Source organism: Drosophila grimshawi, unplaced genomic scaffold (assembly GCF_018153295.1).
Source record: "Drosophila grimshawi isolate 15287-2541.00 unplaced genomic scaffold, ASM1815329v1 contig_1369, whole genome shotgun sequence".
NCBI classification, from domain to species: Eukaryota; Metazoa; Arthropoda; class Insecta; order Diptera; family Drosophilidae; genus Drosophila; species Drosophila grimshawi.
Window position 1 is genome coordinate 3,199,584 of NW_025062891.1, and position 27,486 is coordinate 3,227,069.

Here is a 27,486-nt window from a genome sequence, read left to right on the forward strand (position 1 = left end):
GTCCAAGGCTCCAGCGAAACGGTAGCCGATGACGACGACGAATGTTAATCCCACTTTACACATTACGGCCACTTAAACTTTGCCAGCCAAAAGACCGTTGGAGGGAGACGGTAAGAAAAAAAGAAGTGATCAGGCAATTTGAAAGCGGAAACTTTTTGGGGCCACCAACAGGCAAAAAAAAAACAAAAACAAAAACAAAAACAAAAAAAAACAGGCGGCAGCCAGATGTGGGCAGGAAGGGGACTCGGGCCGACTTCAGACGAAGACGGGTCCTCCTCAGTGCGAATGGGATTGAGGACCACCGTGAATTAAATATTAACCTACCTACATTATTACGTACGAATAGATAGAGAAGCTGAACCAGCCAGACCCAAATGACGTACACACAAACATACATGCAGACTTACAAACCAAAATAAAAACATCCGGATTGCTGTAGATCGTATAGATATTGTTTATGTGTGTTTTCGGTTTTCGGTTTTCGTTTCGGTTTGTTTTGCAACACATGCCCCAAAAAAACAAAAAAAATACTGTGCGGTCGCTGCTTACATTTATTGATTTCATCGCAACGACGACGACGACGACGACGAAGAAGACTCAAATCTCTCTTTAGGCAACAGAAAGGGAGAAGTGGAGCTGGGGTTAAAGCTGCATGAAGACTGGTCGCCTGTGTTGTGTTGTGGGGCAGCCGAGGCAGCTGGGGCAGATCGCATTAAGCGTAGAACAGTGGCAGCCGCACAGCCGAGAGCGATTTACCCCACACCCATCAACATTTCAACTTAATTCCTTTTTGGAGTTGCCTTCTGCCAAGTTGGAGCACCCTACACTAGGCATAGGCGAACTGATCAAACACTTGACATATCATGCAAAATGTGTGATAACTGAAAGTGTATATAAATTCAACAAATATAGTAAAATTCAGTTTCGAATCTCAGTCAATCTGAGTTATAAATTCTAAAAAAAATAAAAAAAATAGCTTTATTTATTTGTTGAATACAAGTTTAAATCACATTGAAGTTTTTTTTATTAGTCACTTTTCTCTGCGATTTTAAAGGTCGTTAAATATTTGTATATATTTTATTTATATATTTTATGTCGACTAAATTAAAAGAAAATTTGAAGAAAACAATTTTGACTATATTTAAAATTAAAATTAAATGATAACAAATTAGAAGCAAATAAATAAATTAAAATGTAAAATAATAAATATTTAACATTATCCAACATTTGTTGCAAGGATTGGGAAGCCCAGAAAAATCCCAACCAGATTAAAAATTAATATGAAAAGTAAAACACTCAGAAGGGAGTAGAGATTAAAAATGAAAGAGTAAAAATCAGATTTAGGCAAATCTCTGAACATGTGGAATAAGATAGATTTTAGCTCAGTTAAGCAATCTCAAAGATTCAAAGTTAAATTAATTAGAATGAGAGAGTTTCACCGAAATATTATGTCAAATAAGGATATTTTCGAAAGGAATCAGAAATATTAAAATCATTTCTTTTTCATTTATTGTATACAAAAACTATTTTAAATTAAATGTAATAAATATTAATATAAAAAAAGAATAATACTTAAGATAAGACAAATAATAATAATAACAATGCCCATGGATAATCTTAATTATTTTATATTTTAATAAAGAATAAACACTAACCCGGGGTATTATCGCATTATTATATAGAGAAATGCGTCTACGGTTCAGAGAAGAGAATCGCATCAGAAGAAACTGGAATCCAGCTGGGTCCTCAACTGCGCTAAGCGCCTTAAATGAATTTCATTTTACACAAATTACAGAAGAGATGTGTTTGTGTGTGTGCAAGTCTTTCACAGTATATGAATTCTATATAATTTTAGCTAGATTTGCAAGGCATTTTGAGACACACACATCGACGTTTAAATATAGTTGAAACTTTGGTTTAAAGTGCACTGAGATATTCAAGAAAAACATGGTTAAAACAGCTTGAAATTTTAGAAATCAATCATATCTGACCAAAAGTTACACACAGAAAATGTAGTTCTCTTTTTTTAAACTGTTTTTACAAATTTAGTATATATTCTTTATATATATACTTTAAGAATTATTTTAAAATAAAGTTTACTCCATTAAAAATTAGTATTTATATTGATAGATATAAGTATCTCACTTGAACTTTAATCATTCTTGGATTTATTTAATGATGTTTTTACAGCATTTTTGGGTGTATTTATATAAAAAATGTTCGAATCAACGACTATTTTTTCCAATTTTTATGAATTGTAAACTGCTTTCAAGTACTTTCAAGTAATTTTACTTCAATTCTTAAGAGTTACAACGTTGAATTCTTTTTTCACCCCTCTGATTAGGTAAGATATATGTTTTTTTTTTGTGGTCATTCCCACGTCTAATCATCCCACAGACAGTTAATCCAAGGTGAGGACAGGACAGGAAACGAGGCATTACGACATCAAAAATACGGTTATCACATCGGTTACGGATTACCACCCGCATAAGAGATGTCACTGAGGAGTTTGACTAGTTGTCTTCCAGCTTGGCAATTATCAACGCTTGTCTGAGGCAGAGACGGGAAAAGGGAATGGGACTGGTACTGCGACTGGGACTGGGACTGGGACTGGGAAAGATGACTCATGTATGGACACTTAAGTCATAATGGGCAACAGGCACTTAGCTGTGGGGCCCACCTTTGTGGATCGTGACCGAAATGACTTTTACAGGTAAAAACTTACCATTTAGGCCAAATTTAGACATTATCACCGATACAAAAACACACACAGTCACACCGACAACAGAGATCATTGTTCTTTGCGGTTGTGTAAATGCGTGTAATTCCATTTTATGGCTCCTGTGCACCGTTCTGCATCCGCACCATCATATCCCCCCCCCACACCCCCGCCCCGTCTTCGTCTTCTCTGATCGTGTGTAGAAAATATAACTAAAAAAAAAAAGAAATAAAGTAAAAAAATGACTTCATAAAATTGTATTTAGTCATGCTACATCACTTTGTAATAATTTTCATTTTGGCGCTTGCTTTGATCTTAAGCCGCGCAACCGCGTGCGGCGTTGTCTGCCCCTGCACCGCCCCTCCCCCTCTCTCTTTGGACCACCTCCGTGCCCCCCTCCGCTCACGCTCTCGCTTCCTGGCGCAACTGTTAGGCGGACGAAACTGCCACCGTGTGGCGTTTCAGATCTGCGCTGCGTTAAATTTGAAATAATGATCATGCTGCTGGTGGTTCTTTCTTCTCCTCCGCCTTCTACACTCTGCGACCAGGCATTTTAGCTGCCAGACCAGATACAAGCTCCGAACTGTACCCCGAACCACGAACGCCGAGCCCCGCACCACGACCCAAACCGTTGTTGGCAACTGTGCAATGTGATTGAGCAATCATCAATAATGCGAATTGAGCATGAAGAAAAGCGAAATTTAAACGTGGTAAGGGAGTTTGCATTTAATGTACATAAATCTGATGTACACTCAGAAAAACAAATGCACTGATATTAAGAAAATCACCATGTTTTTAACGCAAGGTGCAGCCTAAATATTCAGAAATTGTACTTTTGAAAACGAAGGACTCTCCTTAATTCGTGTGCTATTTTTGTTGAAATTAGACAAATAAAAAAACGAATTCGAAATTTCAGGCAGTTTTTTTTTATGGTGTACATTTTCTGTTACCTTTTTTGTTTCTTATATAATTACTACTACTACTAAAAATTCGTATTTTAAGTCACATATACTAATATTTTAGATACTTTACTAATTTATATAATTATAAAAAATCGACAATTTTACAGCGAAGCTCTAAATTAGTAGCCGAGGCAGTAAATTTAATTATTTTCTCTGAATTTTAGAAAGAAAGTATTCTCACTTGCCCTTTTTTATCCTTGTCAGCTATAACTCTCTATATGATAATCATGAAAATTATATAAAAAGTCAAAGTAACTTTGAAAATTGCATCTCAGCCCTTTGCCATGTCCCCAATAACATACATTTTTCCAAATATCAATACCAAATACCAACTACCCGTGGGCACTCCCCATATGGTTGATATTTACCCACAACACCGTCATGGTAACTTTTCAAGTAAATGGCAACGAGCCGTGTAAACTGACCACTGGCTCATATATCATTTAGGTCAATACATGTATGTAGATGCTTACATAGTTGACGGGCCGTTTTCCCTATAAATAGCACGTGTTGTATGTTGTCGTATTTACCCGTGTTGTTGTTGCTGTTGCTGTTGTTGTAGTTGTTGTTGTTGTTGTATCTCCGTCCATTCGACCTTAGCATGTGCTCGTGTTCCATGTGCAATGATTTCATGGAAAAGCATTCGACTCGGTTTTTATGGTCTCTTGTTGTCCGTCCTTCTGAACACTTTTATTCCTAACTAACTGTTCTGACCTTGTTGGCATTATTTTCTTCTTCTTTTTTTTTGTGCCAGTCTTTTATAGCTGTTGACGTTCGCTATTAACAAGATGACCATTTGCATCTATAAATGTATATGTTTATTTGTATGTGTGCATGTGCTTTTGTACACAAGATATCATTTCGGAGTTTGTTAAAGCCACGAAGACTTATTGCAAGGTCAATGAGATCGTGAAATTATTTATTATTACATCTACTGCAACTAATGAGTAAGTAGACATATAGACAGATTTTCATAATCATGGTTTAGCCTTTACCCCGTTACTTCATCCTTTACTGCTAATTATTTTTGATATTAAGCTTTTCGAGAACCTTGTCAAAATTACAATAGACCTTACCATATAATCAATTCAGAGTCCACTATTTCTGTTTTTAAGAACTCAGTTTTAAACTTATCGTCTGGAAAACAAGGTTCTTGCATGCATATTTTGTTTGGGCAACTTAACTTAACTAATAAGATCAATTCTTTATTGTTGTTTTTAATCTGATGGAGATTTTTCTGTTTTTTTTTTAAGCCAATTTTCCAAATTGCAACCTTAAACATAACATTTTTTCTTATATAATTAGCTTAAGTTTTTGTTTATTTTAATATAAGATGACATTAAATTAATATATAATTAGGAAAATGTGACACTTGATTAAAGTGCAACTTAAAATTGATCGCAGATTGAGCTTACCTCAGCCCATTGGCAAATCCAATCAAAAGCACCAATCTTCAAGTATATTCCTGCTGCTTAAATGCTCACATAAAGTTAACAGACCAATTAATTATGGTCATTGAGCATTGGGAGACTGTGTGACAGCCATGAAACACGAGCGATCGATGCAATACAACGGTGCCCCAATCCCATATCCCGAATCCCAATCCCAGACACACACACACACAACAGCAACGACAACTTGAAGTGGCAGGCTATGGCTGGAAACTTGGACTTGGACGTGGGACATAGTTGATGTGAATGTGGATTGGGATCAGTTGGGATCGGGAACGGGAACGGGAACGCGAACGGGAACGAGGGACCACACACATCGTGTGTGTGACGGCGATAAAAATCACAGCATGTTGCAAACAGCACAGAACAGCGATGCATGATGCTGTTGTTGCTGTGGGCAAATCTTTTGACAGTTGTGTTGAAGCATAAAGATGCCAAACAACAACAGCAACAACAGCAACAACAACAACAACAAGAACCATAATAAAAGCAACAACCACACGGCTAGTAAGTGCGTGAAAATATATATGTATAAATGTGAACCGCCGTCACAGAGGCCCCAGCACCAAAAGCGCATCAATCAAACGGCACCGCCAACGCCGCAAAGCAATCTCCAACGAACACACACACACACACACACATACACACACACACTCGCAGTTATTTCGATCAATCATTTATTATGGCGTCGCTGATGGCGGCCCCATCAGGCTTCGTTGGTGGGCACCGGAATCCCCCAAAGAAAATAGTAAAATATTTTCTATGGTACCCTTATACAAGTAATTATTATTTTTATTCATTTTTTGTCTTGTATCATTTTTTTGTGTTTGCTTTTGCGGCTTTATTGACTATGTTTTGGGGTGGCCTGGCCATTTGGAGCCACTTAAAAATTGTATTTTGAATTGCTTGTTCGATCCAAAAATAAGACGCCAACAAAATAGACATTTAAAATGCCTCACACATGCTGACATTCAACAAGTGATAATGCACATTAGATCGACAATTGAAGCAATAATGTTTTTAAGATCAGGTCTACATATATATCACCCAATTATATCAATTTCCTTAACATGTTTTTTGAATAACTTATGTGCATTTGATCACCATAAAAATGTACATCAATTTTGTATTTAATCTAACTTAAATCAGACCAGAATTTAAAAATAAAATATTAAATTAAATTTAAAATATAGTTGGAAAAAATTGTATATAATTAAAATGAAGTAATTAAATTAATAATTTAAGATGGCAAGAAAATAAAATTAAATTATTAAAGGGATATGTTAAGTCGTGTGGTAATAAACTGTAAAATAGTCCATCGTTTTAAGTATACAATAAGCCCAATCAAACTTAAAAAAATATTAAGCGTTTGAGGAAAATAAAATGTTAAGAACTCAGAGAGAAAGAGACAGAAATAGCGAGAAAATATAAAAAATCTCTGAACCCTTTGGAACAAGATAAGATTACCACAGATATAATTATTTAATTTTATGCACACTGTGAGAAAAAGTCAAGAATATTCAGACAAACCAACTAAGCTAATCTGTTGACCCTGATCAGTAAGGAAATAAAACTTGATTTGGCTATATACCACTTGAATCTCTGATGCAGGGTATAGAAAATATTAAAATTCTTTCTACGGTTTGATCAAATTAATTGCAGCACACAGCCAAATACACAACAAGATGCTCACAAATGAAAATACAAAAAAAATATGGAATAAATAACAACAGCAACAACAACGAAAAATTAAGCACGCAACTTTGGCCGCCCAAGTTGGCCAAAACGCTGTTGGTGGGCTGCTAACGTCGACGGCGGCTGCGCTGCTCTTGTGAGCGGTGAGTAAACATGAAATTTAGTTTGGCTGCTCTATTGAAATTGTTGTTTGCTGTAGCGCTTTTATTGCCACATAAATATGGAAATTTTTCATTAGCAATATCCGTTTCCGATTTATCTTAATGGAGTCCCAGAACTATCTTGTTGTTGTTGCTGTTGTTGTAATTAAGAATGGGCTACCGTTTTTTTTTTTGGCGTGGACCGGAGATTCCAACAAACATGTTGCATAAGCAACGCCGACGTCGACGTCGACGTCGAAATCAACGTCGAGTTGGGCTCTGTGTGTGGTCCTCTGATTGAATGTTAAAGCTTTGGCCAATGAAAGCGGCTATTAAGTCTGGCCAGCCAACCAAGACACAGTTGGCAACTTGGGTGGCAACATGCCATTCACCAATCACACACACACACACAAGGAACAGCACAGCATAGCACAGCAGCTCTGTGTCTGTGTATGTCGGCGGCGGCGCCGCAAAAAAGAAAGCGCGTGCAACAGCAACAACAACAACAACAACAGCAACAAAAAGCAGAAGGAGAAGCTGAAGCTGGAGCAGCAAGGGGGAAAAAACTCAACCGACCGGAACTGCAACTGGCGCTATATGCAATTATAAGCTGCATGTGTTCCTCTCTCCTTCTCTCTCTCTCTCTCTCTCCCTCTTCCTCTTCCTCTATGCATATACATATATATATATGTGCGTATATATATATATATATATGTGTGTGTGTGTTCAGCAACAATAACAAACAGTAGCCAAGATTTTCCTTCGCCAAAGATTGACAGAAGCAGCGGCAACTGCACTTGAAACTACACTGCTAGAAATTAAGCGAAATCAAAATAATCGTTCTTACAAGTATTTTTGTACCTAAAGCGATTAAATTTGATTTTTGATGAATCTATATCTATATGATATATGACATAAATATCGTATTTCATATTGATTACAAAAATCTTTAAATATTTCTTGAAAACGAAAATGTTTTAAAAGCAGACCAATAAAACTGCAAAAATCTCAAAATAATCTTAAACAGAGGAATTTCGGAATTGCAAAAAAGTCTTGACCAACATTTTTCGTTTTCTAGTCTAGGATTTTAATGTGATTACAAAAGTCTGTATAATTTTTGCAAGTGTAGTCGCTGTTTGGGTATTGGGAGCGGGGACCACCGAGCAGAGAGATGATGTGTCCAGAGATCCCAAGCTGCTAACTGCTGAGCAACATGTTGATGCTGCTGTTGTTGTTGCTGCTCTTGTTGTTGCTGTTGTTATATTTTGTTGCTCATCTTTGTTGCGCTTTGTTTTTGATCTTTCACGCTGTAAATTATACAGCAGCAGCAACCGCAAACAACATCAATTTTATTTGCTGTTTGTTGTTTTTGTTGTGATTGCTTTGATGCAAATTGTAGTTGTTGTTGTTGTTGTTGTTGTTGCCTGGCTGCTATCTGCTATCTGCCTGGCTGTCAACAACACAAATAATTGTTGGCAACATTGCATGTGAAACGGTTTTTCTTGTGTTGGCAACACAACGTTTGCTTGTCATCATTTTTAGTGCATGCTGGCGGGCATATTTTAATCTGTTTGATGCGACTACAGTAAAGTTTGCCTATGCGCAAAATTACTTAAGTTCCCATGGTATAGTTTTAGTTTTGAACTTCTCTGGAACCCTTTTGCTATGCTAAGTTATAAAACGCACCATAAAAAACCTTGCTTAACGATTTTTTCGCGCACAATAGCTTCCTAGAAGAAAAAACTAAATCCAAACGGCTAATAAAGATTGTTGTTTTTTTTGTTGTTGTTTTTGCTTTTCGAATAAAAGCTAAACTCGTTATTTTAGACCACACACACAGAACGGGGCTGAGGCTGAGGCGCCCAGAAGCCGCGGCGCACACTTAAAAAGCCAATAAAAAAAACAACAACAAATAATTGCTAATTTTATGCTCGAATAAGAAACGCAAAAGGATCAAAATGGGCACCTCAAAGCAACAAAAACAAGAACAGCAAGGGCAAAACAAGCGGCATAAATTAGTGCGAGCGAAATAGCAATATAGAAACGTCACGCACTATCAAACGAGAAAATGATCAATGGGGGCACATACACCAACTAACAGCGCGGCAGACAAAGACAGAGAGCCGCTGCGAGAGAGAGAGTAAGAGGTAGAGAGAGAGAGAGAGTGAGACAGGGCCACAGCCAGAGCCACACACAGCGAAGCGATAGACCACCCATGACGAAACGACGAATTAAAGGCCACCCACGAAGAGCGAGCACATGTGCATGTGTATGTGAGTGTGCGTGTGTGTGAGTGTCGTATGTGTGTGTTTGTGTGAGTGAAAAGGCCTTTGAAAACAAATTCAGTATTGGTTATGAGAAGGGGAGAGATATGCTGAGAAGATAATTGAAATATGTACAACCTGAACATGTGCGCTGAAGTGGGCACACACAGAAATTTACAAATTTGAAAATAATAAAAAGCGGTCAGACACAAGCACAATAAATAAATAAAAAGCAAACATGTGTCCGCAAACATATAAACATATGAAACAAATAAGCATATATATGTAAGGCAGGGCAAGTGAAAGTGTTAAATTGTGCGGCTACAAATGTTAAATTGTTGTCGTACAATTTCTGTGTTTAAAAATGTTGCATATTAGTTTTTAAAAAAAGTCACAATTTGTTTTGGCAAGCTGTTTTTCGGTTACTTTTCATTCGCAGCGCTGCCAGATGGATGAAAGTTAATGGCACCCTGTGTTGAGAATGTCGATATACCGATAAGTCTCATACAATTGGCAGTATTTGTTTGCCGGCGTTGCTGCTTTTTTTTGTGGCTTCTGTGTCAGCCTCTTTCAACTAGAATTTATAACAAATAATTGTCCACTGTCTCTGATTTAATTTTCAACTTTGTTAAATTTATTGTTGCACGAAGATGCCTCCAAAAAAGGCGCCAGCGGGTCCGAGCAAAAAAACGGAGCAAAAGAAGAAGGAGAAGGTCATCGAGGTAAGGCTCAAATTGCTTGTGCACGTCTGCCCGAACATAACCTCAATTGGGCAGCGACCACGACAGACAACGTCAACAAATTAGGAAATCTTCTTAATCTTTCTTCTTAACAGGATAAGACGTTTGGTCTAAAGAACAAGAAGGGCAACAAGCAGCAGAAGTTCATCCAGCAAGTACAGAAACAGGTGCAGGCCGGTGGTCATCATCCGCGACAGGAAGGCGACAAGAAGAAGGATGAGAAGGAGAAGAAATTGGCCGATCAGCGTGAATTGGCGATGATCTTCAAGCCGGTGCAGACGCAAAAAGTGGAGAAGGGCACCGATCCCAAGTCGGTGGTGTGTGCGTTCTTCAAGCAGGGCCTCTGCACAAAAGGCGACAAGTGCAAATTCTCTCATGATTTGACCCAGGAGAACAAGGTGGAGAAGCGATCGATGTATGTTGATATGCGTGATGGCGACGACGATCTGATGACAAACTGGGACGATGCCAAGCTCAAGGAGGTCGTCGACAAGAAGCAGTCGGGCGAAAAGCAACGACCCACAACGGATATTGTATGGATAATCCTCGATCTTCTCCATTGCCCACATTTATTGAACCAAACATAAATCTTCCTTACAGATTTGCAAATTCTTTTTGGAAGCGGTGGAGAAATCAAAGTACGGCTGGTTCTGGGAATGTCCCAATGGTGAGAAGTGCATCTATCGGCATGCGCTTCCACCTGGCTATCAGCTGAAGCGGGACAAGAAGAAGGAGGACAAACCGACGGAGATCTCGCTGGTCGATCTTATTGAGAAGGAGCGTGCTGCGTTGGGACCGAATCAGACGCGCGTCACATTGGAGTCCTTCCTCGCCTGGAAGAAGCGCAAACTGCAGGAGAAAAAGGAGAAACTTGTCGCCGAAGAGGAGCGCAAGAAGAACGACTACAGCAAGGGCAAACAATTTGGTATATCGGGTCGCGAAATGTTCAGCTTCAATCCCGATCTGGTCGACGATGGTCCCATGGAGGATGGTGACGCTGCCTTCGATATCTACAATCGTGACGAAGATGACGATGATAATACGGTCGAGTTTAAGGAACTCGATTTGGCCGCACTCTCGCTGGCGGCAAAGGAGGTGGACGGATCCGGCACCATTGCGTCCAGCACAAGATTGCTTGATCAGGCAACTGAAGCAGCGAAAACCGCACAGGCCGAGGATGCGGCGCCAGCTGCTTCAAGCGTTGATAGTGAGCCCGCCATCAATAAGGATCTGTTCGTTGATCTTGATCTGGGCGATCTGGATGATATAGATCTTGACGACGACGAGGACGATTAGGCAGCCCGATTAGCCAGCGAATTTAACGCATTGTTAAAGTTTTGATATTTGAATTGAAATGCAGCATAAACACACAAACACACACCTAATGAATTCTGCCTTTAGCAACTTTCGATCAATAAAATTGTGGCTTTCACAAGTTCGCTAAGAAATGTATCCTTTTAAGCTAAGTTTTAATATACATTTATATTTTTTCACACAAAATTTACATTAATTGTTAGGTACTAAAAAAAATTCACGTCCTATTTTATGCATCTTGCAGAAGTTGGTTCATTACACGTTCATTCCAAGCGGTAATTACCGAAGTCAAGCGCGAAAGAGCACGTATATCGATCCTCCCGTTTGCCACCATTCGCCGCAGTTTGCGCATAAACCAATTCACTTTTTTGCTCCTCGACTGAAATACGTAATTGAAGGCATTTTCCTCATTGATAAATAACTGATTTCTCATCGCATTCCTTCCATTTCCCACTTGCGAACAATTCCGTTTGCAATTTCCTCTTTTTGAATGCTTTTTGCAGTTGTTTTGTTTCTTACTTAAGCATTTCGATCTAGATGAGCAGTTGCCGCGAACCATTCTTAGTATAATATCGTATATTGAATAATTCTGAATTTATACAAATTTTGAGCATAAATTATAGGTGTCAAAGTTACATATATATATATTGTATATATATATAGTTAAAAGTCAAATATTGATAGTTGAGAGCCAAAAAGGCATGTAAAATTGCTCATAACTCGTCCATTTCCTCATGGATCTTGTTGAGTCTAAATCTTTTCTGTAAATTTAGTTCGATAGAATTCGTCCCTGTGATTCTAGCTAACCAATCCCTTAAAAGGATTTGGCAGAGACATTTGTCGCTGACTAAAAAGGATCGTTATTTTTAGAAGCTAGACATTTTTCATGGCGATCAGCTGACATTCTTAGGTATTGTGCAGTTCTTTGTTGTACATAAATTTATTTAACAGTAATTTGTGCATGCAATAGAACTAATCAAATAATTCTAAATATAATATTTAAACAAAAAGTGATAGCAATGCAGCTACCAAAAGTTAGGAGGCAGTACACCCACAGCCTGTGGAATTTGGCGTTCACGTAAAAATTTCGAGAGCAACATTTCGAGACGCGTCTTGGGACCGCCCTCATCGTAGGCCGTCAGTTGCGGCATATAGATTGTCTGGATGTACAATAAGAGTTTCAAGAAGTTTCGGCCATAGGCGCGCCACAGCTCGAAGCCGAGGGTTTGGAGCATCTCCATGATCATGGTGGCACAGATGTCGGGCAGCGGCGTTACATTCATTATGTGCGTCAGCCAACACCAGGCCTCCTCCAAGCCAAAGCAGTGTGCGGATCCATCCGCTTTGCGACCAGGCGTGATGATAACTGCCGCATAGAGTCGGGCAATTCCCGTCTGGCGCTTGAGAAACATATCCGGCTTTTCCAGCTCATTATTCTCGGATAGACGATAGCCCATTGTCTTCAGATATTGCTCGGGCGTCTGTCCCGACTGCTGGGGTATTACGTACGGCACCAGATACGGCGACTCCTTGTACATGTAGGCCAAGAAGATCTTGCCAAAGTCTGGCAACAGTCTCCAAAACGTAACAATCACCGAGGCAAATGGAAACGCTGCCTGAGGATTACTCGATATGGCTGTGTCCGTTTGGCTAACGAACTTCTTGGCCATCAGTAGAATGCAATAGTCTCGCGCGAGTGGATGATCATTGATCGTAATCGTTGTTCCGTCCGTTGTCCTCACCGGCTGTCCGGCAAAAAAATTGTATAACTTATCAAAATTGGTCGTCAGATGTTGGGCACTGGCCGCTGTTATGGCATTCAGTGGCACGTTGATCGTGCGCTGGCAGTTGGTGCGATACTTTTTCCATGCCTCGTCCGTTTGCAGGGGCTTCACTGCATCCACCTTGCCCTGGTAGAGCGCAATGATCTCGTTATAGAAGGCCAGGCGCGTGGGATGCACATAGCTGTGCGAGATAGTGCTGCCAGTAGCTGCTGTTTTTACTTGTGGCGCCGCCTGAGCATTTGCCACTTCTTGTGCCGCAGTCGCTGCTGCCGCTGCAGTTGCAGCTGCAGCAGCTGCATCAGCGGTTGCTTTCCGCTGTGCCGCCTCCAGTTCCTGTTGTTGCTGCTGCTGCTGCTGTTTCTGTTGCTCCTTGGCTTCGAGAATGCGCTGCTTTTCCGTCTCCTCGGCGAGCTGTTTGGCCTTGTTCAGCAACTGTTGTTCCTGCTCCGACAGCTGCTTGTGCAGATTCTCTTTGACTCTATCCAAACTCTGGCAATATTTCTCCGCTTTGAACACACAATCCAATTCGGGTGGCTCACAGTTGGCATTTTTAATCTTAGCCACCAGCTGATCAAACAGTTGCACCAAATCACGCAACTCTGCATTTTGGGCGCTGCATGCTTGCACCGTGTCCTTGTCCAGTGAGAGGAGCAGCTTCGTGACGGTCTCGTATTTCTTGTAGAATCTCTGATGATAACGCGAAACACCCTCGATTGTGAGCAGATGCAGTTTCTGGTTGTTCTGCTTGAGCAGCGCCTCCTGTGCCCGCTGCTGTGTCTCCATCTCCGCTTTGGCCAGCTGCTCGGCCTGCTGCCGCAAATGCTTATCGCTCTCCCATTTTCTCACACGGCTGCTGGCGAGTTGTTGTTGCTGTAGTTCGGCCTGCTTCTGCGCCGCTTGTCGTTCATGGATCACACTCTGCTGCCGTTCCTTGATCTGTTGCAGTTGCTGTTGCACACTTCGCCTGCACTCCTGGTCAAGTTCTCGCCGCACAATGCTGGCATTTATCTCGTTCACATCGGGAAAATTGCCAACGAAATCAACTGAAATTGCTTTCGTTTTTGTGTTCTCTTTCTCAACTGCAGTTGGCACAGGCAAAACGGATGCTGGCTCCTTTCGAACCTCCTGTCGTGGTGCTTTCAAATCCGGTCCAATTGTACGGGGTCCGGTGCCGTAAAGAGAAACTAAAGCCGCTCGTTGCAATACGGCTTGCACACGATCCCAAACCAAATCATCCACGCTCTGCAAGCAATTGCATGCTCTTAAGTACATACACAATACTTATTAGGATTCAGAGTAAACTCACCATGTTTTTTTTTTATTTTGAGATGTGTTTATATAGTCTTTGTTTAGTATTATACAGTGTGGATATTTAGCGATCTGACGCCGTCGAGGGAAATAAAAATCATATAGAATTTAGAGATGGGTAGCTGTAATTCATTTATGAACTAGTTCCAGTTGGTAAGCAGTTGAACTTGTATTGCATTTCTTTGAAATTGGTTTTTAATTTAATAGGAGGCGACCATTTGATTATATTAAAAATAATTCTTATTGTTTTAAATGTTTAATTTTTAAGCAAAGCAGTGATTTGCATCGTTCATTATGACCAGCATACACAATTTGGTGAACCGATAACATCGATGCATGGAACTGGGCTTAAAACAATCGATATCTGTATAATTTAATGTATTTTCGATCGCGTAAACAATAAGAACATAATAAATTGAGGGTTGCATTTAAAGCTATCCATATTTAAAGGACAAGTACACATTTAGAAAAATTTTGCTCCATAACTGCCATCCATTTCAATTAGCTCACATTTGCCCTTCTCCTCGAGCAGACGCAAGGCATTCAGTAGCACAGCCTCGTCCACATCGTGGAACTCCAACTGGGTGGTATTCTCACCCGAGGCTATCTCGTACAACGTACAAATGCTATTCGTTTGTCCAGTCTCCTGAATCCAGTCATAGACCATATTTCCGTATTCCTCCAGTGTGTGCCAATACACCTGCCACTCCTGCCTCTTTTTATCCAGCGGTGCAGCATGTCCCGTCTGCTGCAATTGCTCCAGGATTAGCTGGATGAACTCTGGCGAGAGGCGGCGATTAATTGATTCATTACAAAATAATGGCGAGGTTTGATCGTTGATGCCAAGCGTAAATTTATTGTTGTGTTTGAGGTATTTGAGAAAGAGATCTGTCCACACCTTAAATTGTTTCTGGCGTGTTTCCTCATGCGGCTGCAGACTGTGGACACATTGTGAGTTAGCTAGTTAGCCAATTTGTTGCTATTAAAGTTACTTACGTGAAGAAAGGTGGAAATGTGTATTCCCACGGCCATTGAAACTCGGCCATTGTTTGGCTTAGATTGACGTCATATAATTTAGCAAAGCTCAGCTGTTTAACTAGAGTTGCCATCAAGCAGTTATATATCGTTACTAATAGCGATAGCCGATAACATTCAATATTAAGCGCGTCACAACGAATCAATTTAAACTGTCATCGCAAACACGATGAGACTGTTGAATATTTTCACTTTTCTGCTTTATTTGTCTTAAATAGAAAAATTGTGTACATTAACATTTTTATTCCATACAGTTTGAGTTGATCTCATCTTTGCTATTATTTGTTTTCATGCAATTCTTACATTTTCATCCAAAAGTAAACATGTAGAGACAAAAAGAAGTTTGTAGATATCGGCATTTTGCTTTGCATCATATTCATAAATATCCATTTACATATACATATACTCATATCAGCTATATATTCGTGTTCAATATATTTAAAGTACTAGGAGGCGCAACACTATACATTCAATATTTCAGTTTCTTTGTTTGTTATTTTGTTAATATAGATTTTATTAGTTTTCTCTTAATTTTGCTTTACCAGCTGCTTTGCCTTATCTGCATTAATATACCACTGCCTGTTGCCATTATTCATTTTGCAATCCATTTTATATCTATTTAAATTTAATGCTGTTAGTAAATTTACGTTTCTTTACTTTACTTTTCTTCTTCTTTATAAAAATTAGGAGCATCGTGTGCTTTAGAAGTAATTTTCTGTGTTTTCTTGTGCTGTATATTTTGGTTTCTTATTTGCTGTGTTCCAACTGGCATTTGAAGTAGGCTTGATTTATTTATTTAATGGTAATAATGATATTTTTTGTGTGTTCATGCTGTGGGCTGAAGGAGGAGAGCTGTGTGCAGGCAGTTTATATTTAGTTAACGCATACATTGCGTGGTAAATACGAAATATTTGTTTAGTATTATTATGTTTTTGCACTTTGCTTTTGCCTTTATTTGGTTTTTTGTACACTTGCGTGGAAATTCTCTAGAGCCATCCACGTCGGGAAACAAAGAGTGTCTCTTGTGATAGTTCAGTTTTTGTGTTAGCTAGTTTTAAAGAGTTTTACAGTTAGTTCCTAGTTAACAAGTGAGGTTCGGTTGAAATCTTTTTTGTTTACTATATATGTAAGTAGGTATATGTTACTCTTCTTTCGGTTTCGCTCCAATTGTGGAGTTATGTACTTAGCATGCTCGTGTTGCTATTTCTAAAGATATTTATATATAGCAAAATAACATTTTCTTGTCTCGTACACATAGTAAAGCGATCTACTAATTCTCTTTATTTAAAAAAATAGAATAAAGAAAATTACAAAATAAATGCCCTATATCTGCTTGCTGTGCTTAAAGCATATTGATGAAAATGTACACTTGAAATGCTTTGCTGGTTCTCTTAAAATTACCTTTAAATGAAATGCAATAACAAATGGCATACAAATCGAATCCGAAATCAAAATAAAAACAATGCGCATAAGATTTGTTTCGCATGTCGGATCATCACCGTTGAAAACAAAAATGTCTGTGCATCATAGCTTAATTTACAGCACGTTTCGAAAACATGTTTTCAAAAAAATTAAAAATTTAAGGTCTTCTAAAATTTTTGTGTTTTTGGTTTATAAATTTGAAACAAATCTCAAGCTTAAATATATGTATGTATCTTAAGCTCTTAATAACCGAACAGAGAATCAAATAAACAATAGACAGCTTATAAATTACATAAAATACATAATACGCTCGCTCTAAATATCATTTACATACAGTTCTTAGACCTCTTACACATACGGTATTTATTATATAATATGCATTGTTATAGTTATTGGTAAACTATTTAAAAATGGCATGTGGTCGACATGTATGCGCTTCACATATCGTTAATAGATATTACATTATACATATACATACAGTACATACATTTATTATATATCGAGTTGGTATAAATCGAGACACGAGCATTCCATTCCGACAACATCCATATTTTGCATTTGCATATTGAATTTTAGCTTGCTCCGCATTGGTTGCTTGGTTGGTTGGTTGTTTAGCCTATGGTCTAATTGAGTTACATATACATATATAAAGTTTTGGGATTCTCGAATCACTGCACGTATAGCATGACATGACAGCATGTTGTTTCACACATATGCTCCATATTTCGACTAACGACTAATACTAGAGATATAGCTAAACCTAAGCTACAATTTTTGCCTAAGACGACGATCGGTTTCTCTCAGCCAACTGCCAACTGCATTTTTGTGGAGGGCTGCTTGCTCTGTCTGCTACTGCTACTGCTCTTGATGCTGCTGCTGCTGCTGATGGTACACCTTGATGGTCCTCTACTTGGCCAACGGCTCCAGATAACAGCGTACCGTATTATTCTCATCCAGCATGGCGGATAAATTACGCGCCTGCTGCTGCTGCTGATGATGGTGGAGTTGTGGTTGCTGGTGCTGGAGATGATGGTGTGTGGGAGCAGAATGTTGCTGTAGGTTGCTGTGTGATGTGTGCGACGACGATGATGTGGTGGACTGCGGTGATAGTTTCTGTAACTGCTGACGCTTCTGTGCGGGCGTCTGATTGGCCGGTGGCAGCGGCGGTCCTGCATTACCATGGCCAAATAGCTCGTTAACCGCCAAGCGTGCGCTCGGTGACTTGGCATTCAGCTGCTGCTGCTGTTGCCTGTATGCGCCACGCATGGAGCCCTCACCAACGCCGCCGCTAACCCCAAAAACCGCACCATTGTGCTCAATGGGATGGGCGATTGTTGCTCCTGCCGATGTTTGCGGTGGCGCTCCATAATCTAAAGGCAAGCCATTCTTGCGCTGCTGGCGTCTGCAAATTTAATTGAAATGAAGAGTTTATTTTTTAATAAACATAAACTGATTATCAGAACTTACTGAAACCGCCGCTTAAAATCCTCATCCTGGAGCGCCATTAGGCGACGCATGCGCTCATCACTTTGAGGTGGCAATCCATGCGTATCATCATCATCCATATCGCTCTCATTGTCCTCATCATCACAGACGCTGTCGTGCAGCTGCTCCGCTGCGGTCACCTCGTCGTCATACTCATCATCATCATCGTCGTCGTCATCATCATCATCGGCTGCACAGCGACGAGGCGGTTGTTTCTGCTTTGCCTGTAGTTGCTGTTGCTGGTTTCTGGAGGTGACGCTGCCACCACTAAGGCTACCACCACCATAGCGACTCCCGCCGGCGGCAACTGCGGCGCGCATGCTATTAAATACGCCCGTGCCGACGCTATTGTTGTACACCTCATCCACATCAAAGTCACCCACTTCATAGTGCTGGGCATCCGAGTTGCGGTTACTCAGTATCTCCTCGTAAACGGGGCCATCGCCTCCGACGCCGCCGCCATTGCTGCTGCCGCCACCGCCTTGATTGTAATAGGCATCGCCGCCGAGTCCCTGGCCCATGCCCATGTTCATGCCCAAGCCGATGCCCTGGCTAAGATCACAGTTGGAATGCTTATTTCTATACTGTTGGCGCTGCTGTTGCGCCAACAACTCCTGCTGATACTGCGCCATGTGTGGCGGTGGCGCTGGCAACTGCTGTTGTCCACCAGCACGTCGCTGCTGATGCTGCAGATGCAACAGGTGTGCCTGTTCTTCATCCGAAGATAACTGTTGCTGTTGTTGCTGCTGACGTTGCTGGCGCAGCTGCTGCTGTTGCTGCAGCTGTTGCTGATAGTAGGCGGCATTATTGGGTGGGTCCAGTGCCTCGGCATAGTGTGGATACGCTTGCTGGGCGGATGGTGGCGGCTGTTTCATGCCGCTGGTCTTCTTATATGATGGATAGAACAATACCTGCGAGGCAGGCGTGACGCGACTATGCAGCGAGCCGCTGGGTGAGGCGGGCACAGCGCCAGCGCCGCCTCCTCGCTTCTTCTTGCCATGCTGGTTATTATGCTTCTGTGTCCAATAGAACACCTCATGTGATTGCTGTGGCGAAGCGCCACCGACACCGACACCGCCACCGCCACCCGGAACTCCCGTATTGTTGTAGTATTCACGCTGTCCACCAGCCTGCGGATGCTTCCAGCTGTAGTAGTCGGGTTGATGATAATAGGATTCGCCTGGCTGTTGCTGCAGCTGCTGTTGATGCTTGTGGGCAAAGATCAGATGCGTCGAGCCGGCTGAGCTAGTGGGCGATGCATGTCCCACGCTGGCCATTCCCGTGGAGCGCAGTGTGCCGCGCTCCAGCACAACCGCACCAACTGGCGTCACCGGCTGCAGGCTGCCCGCAAGCAGGCCACTCTTTAGTGTGCGTCGCTGCTGTGCTTCACTTAGTTCGCAGTCGGAACCAGCGCCCATAATTATGGCATCTTCATTAGCTGGCTGATCATGCTGATGCTGCTGCTGATGTGGTTGCTCCTCATCGTGACCATCATCGCTCGAGCCCAGTGGCAATTTTGACTTGGACTTGGAAAGAGTGCCAGCAGAGTTGGTAGCAACACCACCGCTGACACCACCTGGTCCTCCATTGCCGGAAACAATGCCCGAGGAAATGGATGTTTTGGAGCAGCGCAGGCACTTTGGGAGCCAAGCATGCTGACGCACATATTTACGATACTCGCGCCGTATCTTCTCGTTCTGTATGCAATGGAACACAAAGATGTATAGGCCCATCAGCGTATTGAAACAGACAAAGCAGTAGCCATAGATGGCGGCCACATCCTCATCCAGTTTGGCGCCGCGTAAATAAAAGTAGGCACAGCACCAATCGGCGCTCAGCAGCAGCAAAAACACGAACGAGCAGCGTATGTCAAATCTAGAAAAACAATAAATTATTAAATTAAAGCAAGTGTATCGATGTCATAGACAGAGAATAGAGACGACTCCAACATACCGCACATTGGCCAGACGCGTGTGCTCCTTGGTCTTGAGGGCAGTGCGTGACTTGCGTCGCATGATGATCCACGACAAGAAGGTGTAGCTAATGGCCGCCTGTTCAGAGAGTATCACGGAATTAGGCAAATGCTTTCAACTGTGGGTTTTTCTTTTAACTACTTCACACAAAAACCTACCACAAAAAAGATCAAAATGGGGGCCACAAAGGTGACATAGAAGAGCGCATTGGCTTCCATTAGGACGCAGTAATCATTTCGTAGTGTGTAGGTGCTCGGATTGATGCCCAGTGAAATGGCAACCACACTCAGTGAGAGGCCATAGGACAACAGATAATAGCAATTCACCTTTGGCGTCTGATCCACCTCCAGCAGCAGCTCATCCGAAGTGAGCGTTGAGTACGAATGGAAGGCTGTGTTCGAGTTGTGTGTGAAATGTGGATGGATGGATGGATTAAAAACTGCGCTACGCTGCCAGATTGCCCATTAGTGCTTACCTTCATAGCAAAACCAGGCGGTGCCCGAGAGTATGGCACAGTGGAGAAAGACGGTTATGAACCCACAAAATATGCTTGTTTCGGTCTGTTCGATTCCCAGCAGAAAGAGCAGCTCAATGGCCAGCAGGCAAATGTAAATGCTGCTATAAATCGAGGTGCGTGCAGACTGCAGAAACAGAGAGTGCGAAATATAGAGATAGACATAGAAAGAGATAGAGAAAGAAAGAGGGGAGAGAATGAAAATTCTGATAAGTTTGAGTTTGTCACAAAAAAAATAGTAGAGCTTTAAAAAATGCGAACGAGGAGGAGCCAAGCAGAATTTGGAATCTGTGTTGAGAATCACTTCACAATTCGATTACAAATATTAATTCCGTTTCCACGACAAATTTTGCCTTGAACTTAATTTAGTTTACAAATAATTTTGGTGGTTTTTGGTGGTGAAAATATCCAGAAAATAAGTAAATAATATGACTAATACAACATTTAGCGCATATAAATAAAAAGATAATAGAAGGTATATGAATGTAGAAGAAGACACGAAACAAGCAACACAAATATACAAAATACTACACAATGAATAAACACAAATACATAAATATTTACAAGACAAAATTAAAAACAATTTTTTTTTATTATTATTTAATTAAAATACACAAAGAAAATGAGCGAAATGACAAAAAACGAAACTAAATGCATAAATATGATCTTGTTTTAAGTTAATTTTTGTTAGAAAATGAAATGCACATAAAAATTAAACATTTGTTAAGATTAAATTTTGAAGGTACTCACAACAAACGTTTTTAAAGCATGCCAAAAATGATATATTATTAAATGAAAGAAGTTTCACACCTACGTTAAGGAAAATGCGCTAAACTTAATTGAACTAAACACGAACTAAGTAAATAACTATAGCTAAACAGATGTTCTTCAGTTTTTAGCAATGTGAGGTTTAAATAAATTTTCATTTAAAAAAGATCAACTAAAAGTTGGATCAACGCTTAAAAGGTTACTTATAATCACGAATAAGCCTTTCACTAAAGTCTTCTTCTGTTTGGAAATTGTGTTAGTCAAGGTTTACATATACAAAATTTGTGTTACTTAAGTTTTATATCACATGTGCAGATATCGTCCAGTGAAGGCGTCTCTTTGCAATTCTATATCTAGCCTTCAGACAAATATAAATATATATATATATATATGTCTAATCTATGCTGTTATTGTATTCCTAGTATATCCTAGCCTAGCCTAGCCTACAATTGTGTAATTGTGTGCTTATTGTTTTCACCACCACCACCACTTATATTGCAAGTCATCCATATTAGCCTGCATTATAATGTTGTTCGAGTCCAACGCGTTGCTGCCACCATCCACATTCAGATTGTGATTGTGTTGCTGCGTATGCTGCTGTTGCAAGTGTTGTTGTTGCAGGTGTTGTTGTTGTTGCTGCTGCTGCTGTTGCTGCTGCTGTGACTGTTGTCGCGCCTGCAGATAATTGTGGCTAATGTTTAAATTGTTGCTTGCGGCGGCAGCATTGGCAGCAGCTGAGCCCACATTTGCCGCATGTTGCTGCAGTGCAGCAGCAATCGATGCAGCCGCTGCAGCAGCAGCAGCTGTTGTCGTTGTGGTCGCCGCATTTGCTGCACCTGTTTGCGGGCCGTGTGCATGATGTAAATTAAGATTTAGATTGTTCATTTGCATGCCACCGCGTTGCGTCTGATTTATGTTATTGTGACTGTGCGAGAGCACCACTGCCGCAGCGGCAGCAGCAACCACCTGCTGCTGTTGTTGTTGCTGTTGCAACTGTTGCTGCAGATTATAGTTTAAATTGTTGCGATGCGAATTGCGTATGGAGTTGTGCTGTATGAAATTCGTGTGCTGCTGTTGTTGTTGCTGCTGAATATTGTTGTTGTGATTGTTGTGGTTATTATTGGGGCCAGTTGGCGCAGTCAGTGTTAGAGATTCGTGTGTCTGATCGCGTATATTATTCTGCTGGCGTCTGCTGCTCCCCGCCCGCTGATGCGGCAGCTGGGTGGAATTTGCGTTTCTTACCTTGACGAAGACCCCGTTGAAGAGCTTGAGCGTGAGCAACGCTATTATGATGAAGACCACGCAAATCGCAACGCTAATGTAGATAAAGATGCGCATATTGCCATCGAACATTGTGAATAGCGAATGCTGATGCTCATCGACGACATCCATAAGTATCGCAAAGTTGGTCAAATGATTGCAACTGCAAACGCTGTGCGTGCGATTTGTCGACTCCAAACTGCAGCCATTGGCGGACCAAGCGCTGTAAGTGTCAAAATATAGATATATGTGTTATATATCAGAGTTGGATTATTAGTTGTGTGTTCATGGAGTAATTACTGGTCAATGTAGTTCCAAAATACGCAGGTGGGATTGCTAACGTTCTCCGTCTTCAGATGCTTCAGCACCAATTTAATTGGCTGCGACAGTTGGATGTGGCGTCCCTTGCCCAAGCTGGCGGATATCACCTTGCTGTTGAGTATGCGAACGCGCTGCTGCATCTCTCCAGCATTTGTATCGCTATCGTTGGACAATATTGCTGTATTGCGCACTGCATCGAATGAGAGAGAGTATATAAATATATATATATAAGGTATTATTTATTAACCAACTTACCATAACTACGTGCGCTCTTTAAATCGAAATGATCATAACTGGGCTTGAGTATCGACTCCAAGCGATCGAAGGCGGCAAACACAATGCGCACCAAGCCACCCTCGCTGTTCTCCTTCAGTGCGGTGCGCGGCAGCTCAATGCGATCGGAGCTGAGTGGCCACTGATCGGAGTCCGGAAAGACGACATTGCCCTGTATAGTTTTTGTCTCCAAAACGCGAACAGAGAGCACTGCAGCAAATATATATAATTAAGTATACATTGAGAATACCAACTAATGTTAATAATGCCGAATACTTACATATATTTTTGACCTTCTGCACCACATTACGCTCCCGGATGATGGTATCGGCAAGTAGAAAGGCATTGTATTCCAAGCCAGTTAGCAGGGAGGTGGCAACGCGCATTTGATCCTCCTGATTGAGATCCAACCAGGATGAGAGTTGTGATTCGTCGAGCAGATTTGATCCAGTTTTGACAACGCCATGCAACAGCTCCATAATGATTGCCTCGCGCTGACGCTGATCGGGAAAAGTTCCCTTGTCGTGCAGCATCTTCTCGGACATCCTCTGTATGATCTTGGTGGTGACAAGCATGTCGCCGCCATAGAGCGTCTTGCTGCTGGTCACCTCGGACAGATCATTGGCAATTGAAATTAACGACGAGTCCTGTTGATTGACACGCATCTCGAGGCTATTCAGCCACAGACTGCGGCACTGCGTCAAATCCGGTGTTAGTGGATGCCACGTGGGCTCAAAATTGCGCAGTCGCTGATTCTGATTGACTTTGTGGGCCATGCTTACGGGTGGCTCGCAACTGCTGCTGTTGTGCAGACAATCACCGCCAGCACTGGACGGCGGCGGCATTGGCGTTGTGCTGCTGGCAACTGGCATCTCATCATCGTATTCATCGTAGCCCGCATCGGGCACTCTCTTCATCAGGACACAACGCCACTTGGCGATGCCAGCGGCGCCGCCTGGACATGGTTGTACATTGACGTCGCCCACTCGTGTCATGTTCCAGAAGAGATTACGTGCATGCGTCGGTCCGCAGAATAGCTTGGACTCATCTTCTGCACCCATGCCAGCCGCATTCAGATTAATGTTGTTTATGGTGCGCACCACGCCGCCACCTGAACCAGGTGCAGTGCCTCCAATGCCTAAGCTGTTGTTGTTGGCAGCACTAGCCGCTGTGCCGGGCGTGCGATTTGGTGAGCTCTTGGTGGTCAGCAGTGTGCCATCGTCACTACCGCCCCCACCTACTCCAGTCAGAATGCGTGTATTCGACGGAGCTGTGACATTGCCAGCACTTCCACTGCTGGACTTGGTGGGTGCGGTGTCATCGGTGTGATGATGATGATGATGCAATTGCGGCGGTGGTCGCAATCCATCGTGTCGTCCTCCTGGATGCTTAGTGGTTGCACTCGTTACTCCCTTGAGCCTGCCACCCGGTAGCATTGCCGTGCTGCTGCTGGGCGTGGCATGCGTGGGCGGAACACCATTGATGCCATGAATGCCCACAACACCCGGCAGCGTGGGCAAACGCGGCGGCGGCTGTGGCGTTGGCTGAATTAGACCGCTTCCATTGCCAAAAATGGGCGGACCATTGCTGAGCACCCATGGCGGTGGACTTGGCCTATTCGTGGTCGTCGAAGTCTGCGCTGCCGAGATGCATTGATAATGCGCCTCCAGATACTTGTGCGTGCCGGGACATGGATCACCGAACATGCTCGTGGCCGCCAGAACACTGCAGCTTTGCTTGTGCGAACATCTGCGAATGCACAAAGCGATTCAATTGATTAGTTATCGACACTTATATTTACAATTGGCATACAAATTGTTCACATAAATCATATTCGAGACTTACTTTGAGTTGAGCACTGTGAGGCTTTTGGGAAACATGCAATTAACGCTCCACTCCACGTTGCCGTGATCATTGCAGATGGTTATTGAGAAGCGTCCGTAGTTGGCCCGTATCAGATTGATTAGGTCGCCCGGTTCGCATTCAATGGTGAGTTTCTTACCTTCGCAGGCGTAGGCTGTTTGGTATTTGGGTGCTGCAATAATTTCTACATGAGTTTGATTGATGCATATACAGTTTTGCGTACATATAGTAAATATAATAAGAATATATAAATGAATGTGGGGACAATAGAGAAAATAGTTATTAGCGCTGCGTTGATTTGTTGTAGTTTGGTTTTGGTTTGGTGTGTTGAATCTGTAAAGACACTTATTGGCTATATTTGAAAGGGCGATGCGGGGCATATACAAAGGTAATGTGGATATATCATGATACACGCTTATTACGCTGCCTGCGATATACTTAAGATGTGTGTTGGGTCGGATCGTTAGCGATGCTTTCTAGCAAGTAGAATAGTAGTCATAAATACCAAATCCTGCCAGGCACAGCTCCACTCAACTTGCGGATCGGCCCTCGTTCCGAGTCTTATCGTTTGCCGTCTCGTTAACAGTCGCTGGCCGAGTTTGTTGAACTGTAATACAAAAGTTGTATTTGTTTTTATTTGATATGCTGATAAGAAATTTGACACGACAAGCGGACTAAATTAGTAAAACTAATTGTTGACTTTACAACTTTTGTTGCATTCAGTTCTGTAAAGATTCGTTTAAGTGAAGAAGTTGAAGCTAAAAATTATATTAAAGATATTTATGCTTTGGGCTGCATTTCTTTTTTTAATATAAGTTAAATATTACATTTATAAGTCCGCATAAAAATGAAATAAATAGAACTGAAATAAAGCAGCGGATATAGAAAACTATATCTATATCCACAAATGCCTAAGCCAATTGAATTTGTTCTGATTTAGTTTCAGTTACATTGTTCAATTATGGTTTGTGGTGTCTGATTTTTGGCCACAATGAAAATAATTCAGTTGCATGACCTAATTAGGGGTTAAAGGTCACTTACCACAGTTCGCACTTCATCGTAAAGCTGCACAGCGAAACAAAGGTTGGCAACGAACCATGAACGGAAATCAGCTAAAGGTAAAAAAAAATAATGGCGATTAGTCACATTAGCCTCTTCGTTTACTTGAGTACATATTTACTTGGGATATCATCGAACCGAAGCAAAGATAAAGAAACAAAGAGCAAACAGCAGATAAACACAAAAAATGGAGTCTATAAATACACACACATATGTATATATAAATACACATATGCATGTATGTTTGTTTGTATGAGTTGGTACACACCCTTCATTTGCCGCTTTTCCAACGAAGACTCGACAGAGACTCGTTTTCTTTGTACACTCAAATTGCATTCGTTGGTTGCAGTGCAGTCGGTCGTCTCACATATAGAGAAAAGTTGACGCTGACTGCGCTGCTCAAGCACTTAGCACACACTCACGAACACAATCAAGTTTTTTCAGCTGCAGCAGAGACTGCGCTGCCTTGGCCAGCGGAGCACCCTGGCTGGCCTTTGTTCTCAGCCCCAGCGTATGATTTTTCAAGTACATTTTTCGACACAAAATTCATGTTTTTTGTTTTGCTTTTCAGCGTCAGTTAGTTGTTTATATTTAAAATTGTATTTTTAAGTTGATTTTGTTGAATATTTGTGTTTTCGTTGAGTTCTTACGGGGAATGCGACTGCACTTGCTGACGTATGCGCTGTATCTAAAATCGGTGGAGTTGGTTGTGAAAGTCGCTTCTGAAGAAAAACTGGTTTTGCTTTGAATTCCTAGTCGAGTTTATTGGTCACTCTTTGCTATTAAGTGGTGCCTTTAATTTAATTGATTATTTCACTCAATGGTTGAATAGTTTATTTGGTTTATTTTTCCAATAATTTGATCAATTAAATATGTTTATAAAATGACGTTTTCACATTTTTTGGGGACTTCACATCACGTACGACTTTCTTTCAGAAAAATTCTGTATACTCAAATGAGCCGTGCTCAATGTGTTGGAGAAGGACGGCAGTATGCAGGGGAAATTTGGTGCTGCCAACTTACTTGCAAGGGCGCACAGATTCAAATTTCTAAATGGGTGCAAGTGCAAGTACAAATAAAGGTTTTCTTACAAAAAATAAGTTATATAATAAAAACACCAAATATATGCAGGGCTA

At 41.4% G+C, this 27,486-nt stretch overlaps 4 protein-coding genes across 4 annotated transcripts; 1 reads left to right on the forward strand and 3 right to left on the reverse strand.

Moving 5' to 3' along the window:
* The first annotated feature begins 9,772 nt into the window (after positions 1–9,772).
* LOC6561034 (zinc finger CCCH domain-containing protein 15 homolog) lies at positions 9,773–11,423 on the forward strand. Its single transcript, XM_001987192.2, has 3 exons — positions 9,773–9,953; positions 10,067–10,504; positions 10,572–11,423. The coding sequence occupies exons 1-3, from the start codon at positions 9,882–9,884 to the stop codon at positions 11,265–11,267; spliced, it is 1,206 nt and encodes a 401-aa protein (XP_001987228.1). The 5' UTR covers positions 9,773–9,881; the 3' UTR covers positions 11,268–11,423.
* Positions 11,424–12,158: 735 nt separating this feature from the next.
* On the reverse strand, positions 12,159–14,558 carry LOC6561035 (nucleoporin Gle1). Its single transcript, XM_001987193.2, has 2 exons — positions 14,376–14,558; positions 12,159–14,311 (listed from the first exon to the last, which is right to left on the reverse strand). The coding sequence occupies exons 1-2, from the start codon at positions 14,376–14,378 to the stop codon at positions 12,311–12,313; spliced, it is 2,004 nt and encodes a 667-aa protein (XP_001987229.1). The 5' UTR covers positions 14,379–14,558; the 3' UTR covers positions 12,159–12,310.
* A 182-nt stretch (positions 14,559–14,740) lies between these two features.
* Positions 14,741–15,454, reverse strand: LOC6561049 (vacuolar protein-sorting-associated protein 25). The gene is made up of 2 exons (XM_001987194.3): positions 15,374–15,454; positions 14,741–15,315 (listed from the first exon to the last, which is right to left on the reverse strand). The coding sequence occupies exons 1-2, from the start codon at positions 15,421–15,423 to the stop codon at positions 14,841–14,843; spliced, it is 525 nt and encodes a 174-aa protein (XP_001987230.1). The 5' UTR covers positions 15,424–15,454; the 3' UTR covers positions 14,741–14,840.
* A 190-nt stretch (positions 15,455–15,644) lies between these two features.
* LOC6561050 (latrophilin Cirl) lies at positions 15,645–27,203 on the reverse strand. The gene is made up of 12 exons (XM_032734369.2): positions 26,619–27,203; positions 26,333–26,403; positions 25,274–25,898; positions 23,709–25,177; positions 23,411–23,638; positions 23,135–23,345; positions 22,817–23,057; positions 20,768–20,933; positions 20,451–20,683; positions 20,273–20,370; positions 18,302–20,194; positions 15,645–18,236 (listed from the first exon to the last, which is right to left on the reverse strand). Exons 3-12 carry the CDS (start codon positions 25,669–25,671, stop codon positions 17,741–17,743), a joined length of 5,433 nt encoding a protein of 1,810 aa, XP_032590260.1. The 5' UTR covers positions 25,672–25,898; positions 26,333–26,403; positions 26,619–27,203; the 3' UTR covers positions 15,645–17,740.
* Between the last annotated feature and the right edge of the window lie 283 nt (positions 27,204–27,486).

What these genes read in the sequence shown, in the direction of transcription:
- LOC6561049 (XM_001987194.3), bottom strand. Translation starts at nt 15,423, where the DNA reads ATGGCCGAGTTTCAATGGCCGTGGGAATACACATTTCCACCTTTCTTC. An exon ending in ACATTTCCACCTTTCTTCAC is followed by an intron (nt 15,316 to 15,373) that starts GTAAGTAACTTT and finishes ATGTGTCCACAG; the next exon opens with TCTGCAGCCGCATGAGGAAA.
- LOC6561050 (XM_032734369.2), bottom strand. Translation starts at nt 25,671, where the DNA reads ATGCCCCGCATCGCCCTTTCAAATATAGCCAATAAGTGTCTTTACAGA. An exon ending in TTTTGGAACTACATTGACCA is followed by an intron (nt 23,058 to 23,134) that starts GTAATTACTCCA and finishes TGACACTTACAG; the next exon opens with CGCTTGGTCCGCCAATGGCT. An exon ending in GATTTTAAGCGGCGGTTTCA is followed by an intron (nt 18,237 to 18,301) that starts GTAAGTTCTGAT and finishes TTAAATTTGCAG; the next exon opens with ACGCCAGCAGCGCAAGAATG.
- LOC6561034 (XM_001987192.2), top strand. Translation starts at nt 9,882, where the DNA reads ATGCCTCCAAAAAAGGCGCCAGCGGGTCCGAGCAAAAAAACGGAGCAA. An exon ending in AGAAGGAGAAGGTCATCGAG is followed by an intron (nt 9,954 to 10,066) that starts GTAAGGCTCAAA and finishes TCTTCTTAACAG; the next exon opens with GATAAGACGTTTGGTCTAAA. An exon ending in AACGACCCACAACGGATATT is followed by an intron (nt 10,505 to 10,571) that starts GTATGGATAATC and finishes TCTTCCTTACAG; the next exon opens with ATTTGCAAATTCTTTTTGGA.